At 38.2% G+C, this 16269-nt stretch overlaps 1 protein-coding gene across 4 annotated transcripts in view; it reads left to right on the forward strand.

Annotated features, from left to right (window-relative positions):
• The window catches only part of UGT8 (UDP glycosyltransferase 8), a 72787-nt gene extending 56844 nt beyond the window's left edge, over positions 1–15943 (forward strand). For all 4 annotated transcript variants that reach the window (XM_054031137.1, XM_054031140.1, XM_054031138.1 and 1 more), the window contains exons 3-6: positions 823–965; positions 5751–5827; positions 9784–10003; positions 13141–15943. In XM_054031137.1, coding sequence (XP_053887112.1) covers positions 823–965; positions 5751–5827; positions 9784–10003; positions 13141–13504 — 804 coding nt within the window. In that variant the 3' untranslated portion in view covers positions 13505–15943. The remainder of the gene's footprint in view (positions 1–822; positions 966–5750; positions 5828–9783; positions 10004–13140) is intronic.
• Positions 15944–16269: the final 326 nt, after the last annotated feature.

Consider the following 16269-nt stretch of genomic DNA (forward strand, 5'->3'; position numbering starts at 1 on the left):
GCGCCGCGGCCGCTCGGGGTCTCCCCTCCCTCCCAGATTTGAGAGCCTGGGAGGGAGGGCGAGCAGCGGCGCGTGAGCGGCAGCAGCGGAGGTGAGTTAGGGCGGCCGGGGCACATTTTTGGGGGCGGCATGGCCCGCACCAGAATGCCACCCCTAAAAATGTGCCACCCCAAGCACCAGCTTGTTTTGCTGGTGCCTAGAGCTGGCCCTGTCAGCACTGTTAACTCCAGTTTTATAAGAAGAAATTATCTGTTTCTCCAAATCCCTAGGTCTCTACTCTTTTGTACTTATAACAACCTAAGAAAACGTCATTGACCTTTAAAAAAAATCCTCTATTTAAAGTTCCTTCCCTTCTTTGATTACGGCCAAACCTCAGATTCTGGAGTTTAGTTTAGAGCTTTATTCATATGTTGCATATACCTTGCTATTGTACATTGGCAGGCACATGAGCTGATTTTTCAAAATACACAGCTATGTATACCTGTCTATCTGAGATCAGATGCAAATCTGCTTCTATATGTAAACAATATTTGTTACCTTAACAAATTAGGAAAGAATCTCTTGACCCGTTATATTGGCTGTTAATATAAAGGCTTTAATTAAACCCAAAACTAGGGATAAATTTAATATTAATAACTTTCAAAATATCAGTTATGTAGTCTGAATCTCTTGGTTATTATACTACCTAATTTCCAAAATTCAGATGCCTCGTGAAGCACTGCTAAGCTGTGCAGTGACAGACAGACAAATTTCCAGTATGCAATGGTAATTTTATTCTGATGCTTGTTTTACGATGCTCCGTGCAAATGTTTGTTTCCACAGGATCTTCAAACATGGGTGAATGGTGCTAATGAAAATGGCTTTGTCCTTGTCTCATTTGGAGCTGGAGTGAAATATTTGTCAGAAGACATAGCAAATAAATTAGCATATGCCCTGGCAAGACTTCCTCAGAGGGTTATCTGGAGGTAAGAACTACAGTATAATACATGTCTGAGGTAGATTTTAAGGTTTCTGACCTCATATTTGGACTGTCCTGGTTTGGAAGCAAATTGAATTTGAGACACACAATGTAGATAGGCAGGATAGCAGGAGGGATGTAATTCTTTCATGAAAGGTGATATTTATTGCCCTTTTTTAGCCTCCCTCCTCACTTTCTCACAGAAGCTGGATTTGCAGCATTGTCCTTGTAGTCAGAAACACAGCAATCTCCTAGCAGAGTGCAGTTCAGGTTATAAGCACTGGGATGTAAGCCAGAAAAAAAGATAGAACAATATGAGGAACTTTGTGAGGGTATGTATAACATAATCATTTGAGGCTTTTAAACATCACTGCTAGCTAAAGACCTCATATTAGGAATTGGGAATGACATTATCCTATTGACTTCATGTTGGGGATGGGGCCAGGGAAACAAACATGACAGGAAGGAAGGAGAAAGGGCTGTGTGTGAACAAGAACCTTTGTTCAGGTAGGAAATTCTTGTCCTCTGAACTCTCTCTCCTTTGTCTCCATTTGTCTCAATCTCTCTGTCTTCCGTGCCTGCAGCTCCCTGTTGTTTGTTTTGCCCTCATCCTTGTCTTTATCTTGCCCGTTAAACACAAAGAGGGAAAGAGAAATATCTCTCCCTTTGCTTGGCTGGAGTGATTAGGAGATCACATGGATGTGGAGACTCCTCTGTCTAAGCATAAGGCATCCTCACAATCTCACTTGGAAATTTAGAAATCTCCCCCAGGTCTCAGACTGGTCCATAGGTACTTGCATTCCTTAGCTTGCTGTGTAACAATAATTAGGTAGGAGTGGGTGAGAAATTTTGCATTTCCAGCATCTCCTGGTTTGAGTTATAGAGCCACTCCTTTACTATCAGTGACAGCACTTTTGTTAAAAGCAAATGTTTGACAGCACACAGCAGTGCAACACAACAATTTAGAACAGGAAATGAAGAATATTAATCCTGAATCTCCCTTCTGGAGTCTGCTCAGGATGAGGGAGCAGCACTTTCTTTAAAATAGATCAAATTGCCCTTCTCCAGGAGAGCAACATTTCATTGCCTTCTGGTAGCTGTTGTTCCTGCTGTCATTTTTAATGGACATTTGTAGTTATGTATGCTTTATTTATTCTTAATTATTAATTATCATTATTATTACTAAACAGCATTGAACTGAGTGATCCAGTGTTCTGGCCCCTCCCTGTCCCTTTCTTTATGTTTAAGTTTTATTTTTGTCTCAAAAATGACAGACTTTGCACAGTATTCTACAACATCATTGCCCGTAAGAGAAAAAACACCAAGAGGGCACAGATTATTTAGAAAACAACAAACACCCTGAGCATAATGCTTCTCACTCTAACTCACCCTCCCCTTAGGGAACTGTTGGTGTTCAAGAAGGCAGCAGGTTCCCGCAGCAGTTAATTTCAGCTTGAGCTAGTGAAAATGGCGAAAGACACAGCGTAGACCAGCTCTGCCCTTTTATAACCTCCCAGTCTCCTATGTCAGGAGACTCCCTGATCAGCTTCATAGGTGATCACAGACCCCTACCAGCTGACTTGTTGCTAGATGACCTCTTCCCTGACAAACTAGTTCTCCTGAGCAGAAGGGAAAAATAAGAATATTTGGACCAACTCTATTTACCAGCTTATCTCTACTAAATGGCTTTTGGTGCAATATTACAAGGCTGCTGGTCCAGTAATTTTTTTCTTTTGTGGGATGGGTGAAAAAGAGATGAATAGCAAGAGAAATTATTTACTGTTTTCTTGCTTGTTATGGTCTCCACTTCAGTTTTAAACACTCAAGTAAGTGAACTGATTTTCAGAAGAGCTGAACATCCAGGTGCTCCCATTAGCTTTACTGGGAGCTGCTTAGTCCTCAGCACTTTAGAAAATCAGGCTACTTAATTAATGAGGTGCCTAAATATGAATTTAGGAATTTTACTTTACATACCCATGTTCTTCTGATCATTCACCTATGGAAGTCTCTTCCTGAGTTTGAAGTGGGTGTGCTGTGCCGAGGGCAGTGGAAACGTTTCAAAGACGTACTGAAAGTACATTTTAAAAAGGGAGACACCAACCCAAAAGACTGGGAGGACTTGGCGCGGAACAGAACACAGTGGCACCACACCATACACCAAGCCACAGGGGGAAGTCACTTTGAGGAGAACAGACGTGCTCATGAGACAGAGAAGTGACAAAGGAGGAAAGAAAGGCCACAACAGTCCAGCCAACAACTATGTCTCCTCCAAGATTACACCTGTCACTTCTGTGGGAAAATCTGCAGGGCAAGAATTGGGCTCCTCATCCACTTAAAAATTCACCAATGAACCCCCTTGGCAGACATCTTCTTCACATCAAGGGATAGCCGAAGAAGAAGTGGATCTTGTATAACTGACCTTTTAAGTAGAAAAATACTTCTGCTTGTCATTACTCTTTTCTGTGTTAAATGGGGAAAGAGAAGGAGTATGATAAATGAAATTACTGTTGGGTAAATCTCTTTTATTGCTTTCCTATATATATTCTCCATCAAATTGTAGTCCAAGACCATGACACAGTTTATTTTTTACTTTATATATTTTTGGTAAATAGCATAGCTTTTTAAGAAATGCACAGAATGTGCAGCCTAAATAGTACAAACCATACAATGGTGTATTATTTATTTAACTGGTAACATGAGGATGTTCCTTCTTTTCCAACTAATAACTATATTCTGGGTTAAATAAACTCTGAAATCAAAGGTCCTTAACCCAAGATATGGCTGAGCAAACAGGGAGCTTCCCCAAGTAGTTATGTTCTGCTTTCTCTCCCCCCTCTATTAAATGTGTTATGATTGACTGCTATAAATTTCTAAGCACCTTCGTAATTACCAATCCATAATCCTACAGGTTGGGATTTTCAAATCAGTTTAAGGGAGTTAGGACACCCAACTGCCATTGAAAATCTTAGCCACAGTAAATATGGCTGCCTCTAGTTCTGATTCCCTGCCTGAACCCCAAGTCTTTGTATTAGATTTTTGCCCTTTGGGGAAGACTTAGCCCTCTCTCCCCTCTTACCACTGATAGTAATTCCTTTTAAATAATTTTTATTGTTAGGACCTAGGGGAGGTTGCATGATTGCAAAGGGAAGTCACACATTGAGCTGTGTTTGTTATGGATATGTTGATGGGGAGGACTGAGTAGAGGGATTTATATAGTAGTAGCCAGTCAGGGTAGCTTTATTAATATTTTCTCATTCAACAAAATGCCCATAGAGAGATTATACAAACCTTCTGCTCTATTTAATAATAGACTTCAGCTTATCGGAGTATTAGGGATACACCATGCCTCAGTGGGTCACAGCTGAGAATGCCAGATTCAAGACAAACTGCTGAGAAATAGGGCAGACTCACCCCCCAAACTGGTGGTTATTCTATCATTAGATTATACCAAGCCATTAACAAAAGTAAACTTCTGTCTCTGGTTAACACCGGTTAACAAGAAGTCAAAATGCAGTCTCCTTAGGCATTCCAGCACTTATTTCACCAGCCAGACACTAGATTTTATGATGAGTGGTTATTGATAACCAATTTAATCAAACAGAGGGTTTTTCTTATCCCAAGAGATCAGCCACATACCCAGATCAATATATAACTCAGATCTTACCCAATAATTATGCTGTTGCCAATCCTTTAGTAATTAAAATCCAAAGGTTTATTTATAAAGAAAGAAGAGGAGAATTAAAATGGTGACAGAAATCATACATACAAGTGATTGCAAAGTTCTTCTATCAGATTTGAAGCAGTGATGGAATAAACTGCTTGTTTGCAAAAGTCTCTCTGGAAATTACTCAAATGGCTTGGGGGTCATCAAATCCTTGTTTAGAGCTTCATCCAGTCCAGAGAAATGAAGCAGGAAATGAAGACAAAAAGGAGATGTTCCAGGGTCTTTTATTCCCTATACCATGTGACTGGAATTTTACTATCCGAAACAACGCTCACAGTCTCAGTTTGCCAAAAATTACAGGCAAAAGATGGAGCCCAAGGTCACATGTCAAGTCACATACTCTTACATGGCTTTGATGACTCGCAGGAGCAGCCATTGCCCACTTGGAGGCTAAGGCATCCGCAGGAAGACTTGCTGGGTGGGATAAGCTTCTTCTGTGCCCCTTGTGAGAGTCAATTGCCTTTGAATGGCCATCACAAAGCTGTCTGGCTTCAATGAGGATTTTACCTGGTGGGTGTTCCCCCTGGAACAAACACATTTGGGATATAGCTCTATAGCCAGTATTCATAACTTCAGATACAGAGATGATATATGGATTTAAACAGAATAATCATCTTTAGCAAATCATAGCTTTTCCATTGACACCTTACATGACATACTTTATACAGGGTTTGTTGCATTGTCTAACAGTGGCAATATCAATTATATAAATGGTCATGTTTCAGTCATACAGCATCACACAGGGATTGGTATGGGTATTAAATAAAAAACTATACTGCCATTACCCAAATCAGACACACATATTTATCTGTCAGCCAAAGTGTAGGAAAACTAAATAACTGAAATTACTCTGTAGTTATTGGTCAATTACTTTGTACCATTGGAACTGTCTGACCTGCTGACACAATTCCAATTCCATGTAATGGTACATAAATAAATCCTTTCTCCAGGTGAATGACTATTTTTAATATTCAGGGATCATTTGATTTGAATGTGTGTTTCAAGTCTATCAGTTTCAGAACTTTTGAGAATTTATTTTGAAAGATTGCTGTCTGCTGTGCATTTTAGGTTTTCAGGAAGCAAGCCGAAGAATTTAGGAAACAATACAAAACTCAGAGAATGGTTACCACAAAATGACCTCCTTGGTGAGTACAAAATGTGGTGAAAGCTTGCTTTTTTTAAAATCAAAGTATATACAGTTGACAGTGCTGTAAAATTTGTTATTTTAAAATAACCAACTTCTATACCAGAAATAGTGTGGTAAGAATGTAGAACTCAGAACGAAGTCAAGGTAAATAAATCACTTTTTATGCTCTGAGAGCAAAAGAAAAGTAATAATCCTGTGCTAATTAGTGAAGTTTGTCATGTATTGAGAATATAACTGAAGGAGAAAAAAACAGACTTCCATTTTGAGTTGTTTACAACGTTTTGAAAAGTTCTCCATTCCATCTGTCAGTTTTCCATGGTGGTTCTCAACCTAGAGGGATTTGTTTGCTTGTTTTCATGTTTGCTTGCTTTTTTGCTGGGGGAGTTTCAACAAAATCCAAACCTTTAAAATTTGAAAATTTAAATATGCCACTTATCTGGAGGACTTCTCGTGCTAATACTTTACAACCAACCAAAACCTAATTGAGCTCAGTGTTTAAAATCTCAAGGAAAACTTTTTCAGAACATTATGACACTAAAGATCAGGTCCTGCTATCTTTCCTCAGTTTCCCCATCACTAAAGTGGTAATTGATTAGTTAATGTTTGTACAACTCTTTGAGTATATAAAGTGCTAGCTAAGGCAAATTGATTATTATCATCATTGGGTTGTCATAATAGTTGAAAGACATTCATTTTTGGTTAAATAATCAAATGGCTTGAAATTAGGACCTCCAAAAGAACCAAAGACTGTGCCATCTTTAGTTAAGCGCTTACAACATCTATGGTGTCTGACAGTTGGATTGCTGCAAAGATAGTAATGATGTTCCCAACAACTGAAAATAATCAGGCTTTGACTCAGTCAGTGACTTTTATTGGCCAGAATTCTGCAAGAGAATTTGCACCTGGAAAACCACCCAGGAATACCCAAACACAAAATTGGATGAATTTACTAATTTGATGAATTCATCCCTTCAGTCATCTGGCAGTTTCTCTTACACAAAACATTGCCCATCTTCTATGTTTCTTAACTCCTCCACAAATGCATGTGCCTGGACTGTTGTGTAAAGTCACTACCACAGCCATGGCTTTTCCTCAAAATTAAACAATTTTCTTTCTTAAACACAAGGGCTAAACTAAGTCAGGTGTATCTTCAGTGGCTGTTCACTGTCTTCCCTAGTCAGATAAAGTGTAAATCAATAAATTATTATTTTATTTATTTATGCATTTATTATTTGTATTGTGGTAGTGGCTAGAGGCCTGGCCCCCTAAGGGTGGGCTCTGTATAAGCACAAAACCAAAATATGTTCCCTACCCCAAGGAGCTTATAATACGTTACACGTTTATTCCTTTTACCTCAGTATAAATCCCTTTATCAGTCCAACAAAACATAGTCCTGATCCAAAGCCTTTGAAGTTGGTAGAAAAAACTCCTATTGAATTCAATGGATTGTGGATCAGGCCACATCTGAGCAAGGGGAAACCTGTGATCTGTGAGCGCCTATATGTACGTACTATACCAGAGAAGACACAAATTCCTTGCTTAAGTTGGGATGAAAGAGGACCCCAGTGGAGTCTGCTTTAAAGCTCCTGTCTTGAGCCCAGACCATCCTCTTGGTCAGAATTGCTGAGGTCTATAAGATCACTGTCCTTCTCTCCTTCCCCAATCTCATCTCTATGTCTTTTCCTAATGGTTGGTTCTATTAAAACTAAGATGGCCAAGTAGTAGGTAATTCATAGAACTTCATTAGCCCACCTCCAAGAGAGCTGAGAGGATTCAAGAGATGGGATTTATTTTACATTTCTTTTAGTTTCATAGCTGATTTAAAAAAAATACAGGACTTTGTGGCCTTCATAAATGGGACAACCGCACTGAAGAAAGCTTTATACACTGCAAAAGCTATGCAATCATGAGATAATATTTTAAAAAGAGAAGTCACTTATGTAGAAATTTACTAGAATCATGCTATCTTGGAACACTGCTCACCAGTAACTATTAGTAAGTTGAGTACTATATGATGTTTGCTTTACCAGCAAACACTTCAAATATGCAGTCTTTGCTGATGTTTTCAGTGAAAATTCAGAAACATACAGACACACACACAATTGATTGAAACCTGAGGAATGTGTATGTGTGGCAATATAGTTATATATTTGCTGCTTGTTCCTACCGAAGCATTATCAGGCATAGGATGTGGATTACAAATTGATAACAAACTCTCTCAGTTTATGTATCAGGGTATTAAGCCATAGCTGTGTTATCTAAGCACCTGAGAAATAAGAAGTCAAACAACTGTATCTCAGACACAATGGTTTCTTTTTAAAGAATGTTTAAGATTTATTCCCAGGAGCTTTTTTACTTTGTGTCAACGGTTTATGAAAACACTATTGAGCTTAGGACCCAATGAAAGCTTGTGGTTGCTTCTAGGTTACTTAGAAGTTGTTTGCAAAACAATGCCAGTCTAAAGATTCATTCTGAGGAGTAACTTATTAAAAAGTAAGTAAGTGGGTGGGGGTGAGCGGGCGTGAGAGAGAGTATTAATTATAATGTAGTGATGAGGCAAATACGTTTTAACTAAACTAGTTTTGTTGTGGTAACCACAATGCACTGAGTAAGTCAAATTCTTCTATTTAATACAATAGCATATTGTTACTGTTACAGTCAGACCATTTTACCCCAAAGCAATTAATTATTCTGTCACTAAAGACTTCTATTTTTTATGAATGGAGCTAGGCTGTTCTCAGTGGTGGCAGATGACAGAACAAGAAGCAATGGTCTCAAGTTGCAGTGGGGGAGGTCTAGGTTGGATATTAGGAAACACTATTTCACTAGGAGGGTGGGGAAGCACTGGAATGGGTTACCTAGAGAGGTGATGAAATTTCCATCCTTAGAGGTTTTTAAGGCCCAGCTTGACAAAGCCTGTCTGGGATGATTTAGTTGGTGTTGGTCCTGCTTTGAGCCGGGGATTGGACTAGATGACCTCCTGGGGTCTTTTCCAACACTAATATTCTATGATTCTATGAATTCTTGGGGATAAAGGTTCTCTCCTTGGTTCATTTATAATGCTAAGTTAGCATGTACCAATGGTAATAATCAACAACAGTCTGTTAAAAGTAATCAGCTTTTGTCCCTCATGAAACTGATGTATTATTTAGATAAAAGTAAACATGAGGCTTTATAGGATGCTCCAATTCAATCCTATTATTCCTTCAACTTTTCCAGCAAATCAGAGTAACCTGAAATCACTCAGTGCTACTTTCCACTCTAAACAGAAACCTGAGGAAAGGATACCTGCATCTTTGTGCTGCTCTGGGGATACCATGTGAACTTAACTTCAGGGTCTGCTAGATTCGACCTAGTCAGAATCCCTCAATATCACACTTACCATTTATATTAATTATTTTAAACCATGTGTGTGAAATGAGATTTTCATTTTGTTGAATATATCCCACCTTGTATGTTGGACTACAAGGAATGAGAAAACATCGATTGCTAAATTTCTGTGACCTAAATTCAAGGAGGTACTTGAGCATATATGTAACTTCAAGCAATTGCATGCACTTCCTGAACTGAAGTCGTAGAAATTTGAAAGGAGCTGTGATATACTCAGATTTATTAAACCATTTTATACTGTGCCTCACAAAATCTTATTTGAAAAAATTGTTCACATTGGTTTGGACAAAAACAGAGGCTTGGAAACTAAGGATAATGATAAATGGCAATATATTAATTTGGCAGAGAGAGGCATCCAGTAGGAAGCTGGTTTTGTTCAATCTATTCACCTATGAATTGAGAAAGGGTTTAAAACAGCACACTATTCAAATAATACTTGATTGGGAAGAATTGCTGGATGTGATAATTGTTCTTTTCTATTTCTAATTTCAGTAATTTTATGATACATAATATACATATTTGTAAAGCATTTTCTTTCCTTTACTTCACTTTTCCTCTCTGTAGGTCATGCTAACATTAAAGCCTTTCTTAGCCATGGTGGTTTGAACAGTATTTTTGAAACCATGTACCATGGAGTGCCTGTGGTGGGAATTCCCCTCTTTGGAGACCACTATGATACTATGACCCGAGTGCAGGCCAAAGGCATGGGAATATTATTAAACTGGAAGACAGTTACTGAGGATGAACTATATGAAGCACTGGTGAAAGTCATTAATGATCCCAGGTAAGGAAACGTTGTTTTTTTAATTGTCATTAGGTTAAATCTTTATGCAAACGAGGATTTGTATGCACAGATATTTATGCAAATGGAGATTTCTGCACACAGCTGAGTTCCTGCCTGGTTGTCCAATATGCACAAAGAAGTGCAGGCATTATGGATACACAAAAAGTCATTCCTTTAAAATGTGGTCCTGTACATAATGCAGACAAATCTTTCCAATAATTAGTATTCTATCTGCCATATTAAAAATCATTATCCTCATTTACTTTTCTTGTTAGCACGTACAGTCACCAGATGAAGATCCCTGACCATTAATCCTATATTTTTCAAGGACAACAACTGACCCTTTCCCCACACACTTTATCCTTCTCTGTAAAGCAAAGCATCTGTATATCTGTCTTGATGGAATCACTATGAAACAGTAGTAACATGTAGAATGGTCATTTTTTGCTGTGTTGACAGAGAGGTTTAAACATATTTTATGCATATACTTGGCTCCATCAGCTGGAATATTTGAATTGTAGCTGATCCAAAATTGTTGTCTGGGTCCTATGGTATAATGGATACAAAAGAGTAACCTTGCCTTGTCTGCCCACAGCTTGGTTTAGAGAATAAACACAAGGTTCTCTTTTCTCATCCCAGAAGCAGATTTATCTTGGGGCAGAGGTGTGTCATTCAAGCTGATCAGTAAAATATTATCGTCTCTACAAAGAATTATGAATCTGAGGTCTTGAGTTTCTCTCATAATTCAGCTGGACTCAATAACAGCCTGGGTTCATAAGCTGGCTTCTATGTTGGCATGTCTGGAACTACAATTGTCAAGTTTTCATCTGCAGACACTTCAGTTTGGCACATGTATTAGTCACTTCAGTCTGATTCTATTTGCTTACCATTACTCTCTCACTTTGTGGCTAGAGGACAAGTCTTTCTGGCTGAATTTGCTCTTGGATGTCCCCTTAATTTACACAGTTGTCATGACAGACACTTTGGATGAAGTGTCCACTAGTCTTGTAGCAGAGAGCGCTTTCTCTTTTGACAGGCTGGAGACTGGATGGCAGGGCTGGCGCTTCCATTTAGGCGACCTAGACGGTCGCCTAGGGCACCAGGATTTGGGGGGGCGGCATTTTGCCGCCCTCGGCAGCAATTCGGCGGCGGGGGGTCCTTCCACGCTCTGGGTCTTTGGCGGCAATTCTGCGGCGGGTCCTTCACTCGCTCCGGGACCCACCGCCGAAGTGCCCCGAAGACCAGGAGTGCGGAAGGACCCCCCACCGCAGAATTGCCGACGATGACCAGGAGCGCGGAAGGACTCCCACCTAGGGCGCCAAAAACCCTGGCGCTGCTCCTGCTGGATGGTCTGGCATGTTATTACTATTCAGTGACAGGATGAAGGGCAAGATATTAAGGATCCAAAGACATAATAGCACCACAGAGGCACATGTAAACAGAGTGGCATGAAGAACATTGATGGGGCAGCCAAAGACTACTCTGTCTCTTGTGCACAGAAGAAATTAACTGTTCCTATTAACCTTTTATATTGAGTGAGTCTTGCATTCTAAGAAAACACTAACTGATTCAGAGTCACTGTCAGCCAGGGGAACAGGAATATCACCAGTTCACATCTACGATGATTTGTCAAAAATGCAGAATCTGTGAAAGGGCCCTGTTGGCTTCCCAAACAAACAGGAAGGCAGGGGTATTCTTTTTCAGATTTTAGAGACCTTTATATCTGGGGGTTCCACCAAGCATATGGCTTCTCTTCTGCCTCCATCTGCAGGGTAGAAGAAGTTACACCCACTCTGGGCTTGCAGAAAAGAACCTGGAGAAGTCACATTAACAGATAATAAATTACTATAAGCTGTTAGCAACCTGTGGTGAACAAAAGCATGTTGGTTTTATAGCATATGATTGTGTGAGAGAGATTTCACTTAGTCTTGTTATAGTGACAGACTCATGCTGTCATCAAGACTATTGCCATTGATGACAGCTCACATTCTCAAGGAGTGTGCCTGTGTTCACACTGTAACTTAATGTAAGAAAATCAACTGCTAAACCCAGTGATTATAGTACTGCTAAATGCTACCTGTTGTCCCATGGTACTTAAGAGGAGGAATATTCATGTATTAGATTCTTATTCCAAATGCATGCTATCATTTGTAGCACATAGACTATTCCTAAATTAAATAGGTCAATGTTCTAGCTAGTTGTCTAGTGCATTACACTGTAGGAGCTTTGGACACAACTTACCGAGTTGATAGGAACAGTGTCTGTGGGTGACACTTTTATTGTCTTAGGGCAGGACAATGCTGTGAGTAAATAAAATAGTCAGTAGGAGAAGGGTATTAATGAAGGAAAAAATACCTACGTAGGAAGTTGCAAAGGAAATCTCATGAATCCCAGTTACATCAGCCTTACACTGTACAGTTATCTGATTTGAGGAGGGGGTTCCCATTAGTAATCTGTTTGTCCTGAAATAAAGGGAAAAGGGAATCCCCATGATCAGGGCATTCTGATACTAAAAAATAAATTAAAAAAAATGCATCCCAAACATGAAAGATCTAGTGTCAAACAATATAAAAATCTGTTCAGACTATAGTAGAGACAGGGCATATCACTTTATTCTACATCTCTCTAATAACTAGCAACATTATTTTCCATATTTCATTGGACAGGAGTATAAATGAACAATATATTGGACAGAGTATGTGTCTATTTTAGTGTTGTAGGGGGGAATTCCTCTAATTTGTTTTGTTTATTTTTCAGTGTGAATAAAATTCACCCCATGTAGAAGGCCAACCGAAGGGCAATGCATCACTGAAGTCCCATTTAAACCCGTCTGCTGGCTCTCTGCATGGGGTGAATTTTACCCCATATTAACATGTGTACAGATATAAAGTACAACTATGTAAGTACAACTATTGTCAGTATTTATTTTTCTCTGAATACTTTTACTATTGAATTGAAGAGGACTCACCTATCCTATAGTGCATCTCAAAAACCTGCTATTATTTGTCATTTTCCTACCAAAATACCCCACTCAATATGGAGAAATTCAAGTACATCTCTCTGTTCACATGGACCCTTGTCATTTGAGAGCAAGATAATATTTTTAATTTGTCACATTGTTTGTTTCTTTCCCGCAGCTACAGGCAACGGGCCCAAAAGCTCTCTGAAATTCACAAGGACCAACCCGGGCATCCTGTTAATCGGACAGTGTACTGGATTAATTACATCCTCCGACACAATGGAGCACAACATCTACGTGCTGCTGTTTACACCATCTCTTTTTATCAGTATTTCTTACTGGATATTGCCTTTGTTGTACTACTTGGTACTGCCTTATGTTACTACATTTTGGCCAGGATAGCAAAGATTATCCAAAAACAAAGCAAACATCTTTGGTCAAGTGATGAACATAGCACCATTAATGGACATTACCACAACGGGATACCAAATGGCAAATACAGAAGAAATGGTCACATTAAACATGAAAAAAAGGTGAAATGAGCCAACTACCCCATGTACAGTAATGAATCAGATCAATAATTGATTTTATCGTTGTAACTTAGTCTAACAACTACTTAAAGTAAAACATCAGTAAACAGTTCTAACTCTCCCCTACAGTATGTAATCTTATATGATGAGATTCTACAGAACTAAGAAACATCTTTAAAAAACAAAACAAAAAACACAACCTAAAATGCAAAATGTATTTTATTCTTAATACTGATGCAGAGAGGTTATTTTGGCACTGAAATTTTTAGAAGCCTTAATTCTCTGAAGTAATTCAATGACCATATTTATGATTTCCCAGTTTTTAAACCTGAATGTGTGTGTCCCAGGAAAGGTTTCCTTTTACTTGCAAAGATTTTCTTATTTTTATTTTAAATATATATATATCCCTCTTTTAGCTGAGAGAATTTTAGAGCTAGCTCTGTGTTATATTTGTTAAAGGTTTGACATGTTGCCTAAGAATGATGTTTCAATAAAGTCATCTTTCCCAGTGTTTGACACGCAGCAATTAAGTTGCAGATTGAGAATGCAGCCATAAAAAATAACTTTCTCAAAACTGAACATTGAAGAAAAATGGTAAAAATATGTACCGCTTTTCCCCCCGATAGGCTATATAACTCTTCTGTTCTTTGCCATTGCTTTAGAGAAAGGGATTTTGATTAATCTAGGATAAGTTGTAAATTTTATATTTATGTATGTTTTATTTTTATTTTATTTTATGGGGGTTTAGTTGCCTTTCCCTACATAAATAATTTATTCCACTGGAAGAAATGTAGGGGACTTTTAATTAAATGAATAAAATGGCTGTGTGGGTAGAATGCATAATTAAGAAAAATAAATGCAACTCAGAAATTTTTTTTGGCCCTGAGCTCAGTGCAGAAGGTTTGCCATGGGCCTTGAGCAATGCAGAAGCAAACCACTATTTGGGGTTTGTTTAAGAAAAGTTGAATGTCTTTCCTAATAATTATTATTATATTAAGTTTTTTTCTAAATCACAGTGTTGTAGATGTTCTCTTTCAACAGTTCTATCTGGAAAAAAATATTAACTTATGTTGGTCTGGACCACACAGTCCCTGACATAGTTGCCAACACTAAAGTCTCTGAACATGGGATGGGTTCTCTGGGTTGCTAACCAATGCATGTTTAGAGGTTTTATGGCATGCGTGACATTAAACCTCGCAAACAAAACACAGTGTATAGAGATTGTCTCTTCTGCTCTCCAATATGGCCCCATCCCTCAACAATCTCTGTTAATCATTGTAGCTGACATGCGACTTTTCTGGCTTTGAATGGAGAGTGGGGATGCAGGGCACTAGTCATGAAATCAGAGCTGTCTTGCTGAACCAAAGTTGGCAACTATGTCTTATTTCCATGTCATTCTGTTTACTTGGAATTTGCACTACACATGTTGTGAGTGTATGCATTGTTTATTTATAGTTAGAAATCCCACGAATGACAGAGGAAGGAAAGAAGCCCATTTATCTTGTGTTGTTCACTAACATGGGAAGAGTTGTGAAAATGACAGAATGCTGAGATCATCTTCATACACAGTGACATTATATTTCATTATCATTCCATCAGGAGCCTCCCTTCTATAGCAATAAATAACATTACAAATATGTTTCTAATATATGGTACAGACATTTGTACTGCTTTCCGAATACTTGAAGAAAATGTTGTTATAAATAAGCCGATGAGATATATCTTTTTACAATCTTATCAGTACATGGCAACTAAAGGAACACATTGAGGCGATGAGTGGTGGGATGGTAACAGGATTTTGAGTGTATGACTGAGTTGCTTTTACTGTTTTTGGTATAGTGAAGGTACAAAAGCACTGACCGGATGATTAAGCATAATTTAATCTCCACTGTGATAAAACTTATGCAATAAACATGGATTTAATAGAGAAATACTTTGTTGGAAGTACATTTTTATTCAAATGATTCATATTTGTCTGGTTTTGTGTATATACATTAACTCATACAATGTGTGTATGTATAACTATATATATATGTATATTAAAATACATATATACTGCACTGGTCAGTATGTACACTCAAGGGCCTGGTATGTATGTGAAACTCGAAACATAAATATGTTTTGTGAGCATTATTCTGTTTCCTCATAGTAAAAATCCCATTACTGACAAAGATTATAGCGTTGATTTCAACTGAATCCCCAGCCAGATTAAAAATGCAGTAGTCTAAGGATTTCCAACATTTATACTGAACTCTCCAATAATATACAGTTTTCAAGAGCTTTTTTAGTGAAGCAAATTTTATTAGTGAATAACTCAGTTTTATTTGGCCATCTATAGGGGAGAACAAACAAAAAAGAGTGATAATATATTAAATCAGATATTGGATTTCTAAATAACGAAGTTTTCATATATCAACACATTTCATTTCAATATTGTAGTGTAGACATTCAGTTAATACTGACTTTTATACCAAACCACTGCTAATGTGTTCCTTTGAACTAGTCCTTTGCACTCAGTAGGACTGACTATGTTAAATTATAAAATTTTAAAAGATATAGGGGAAAATATCACATTGGTTTTACAGAGGTGTTTATTAAAATGTAGAGAGAGCTCTCTGACTAGCTAAAAGGTGTTTCAATGTGGAGTCTACATTTGGTCTGATGTTGAAGGTATCCTGCATTTCCTCATACACCTCTCTTCCCCCATTACAAGCTTTCCTGTCAGACAAATTCTTAGTGGTTGATCGCACCAGTTGTACTATTCTTCCACAAAGCAG

Source organism: Malaclemys terrapin, chromosome 5 (genome assembly GCF_027887155.1).
Source record: "Malaclemys terrapin pileata isolate rMalTer1 chromosome 5, rMalTer1.hap1, whole genome shotgun sequence".
Lineage (NCBI taxonomy): Eukaryota > Metazoa > Chordata > Testudines > Emydidae > Malaclemys > Malaclemys terrapin.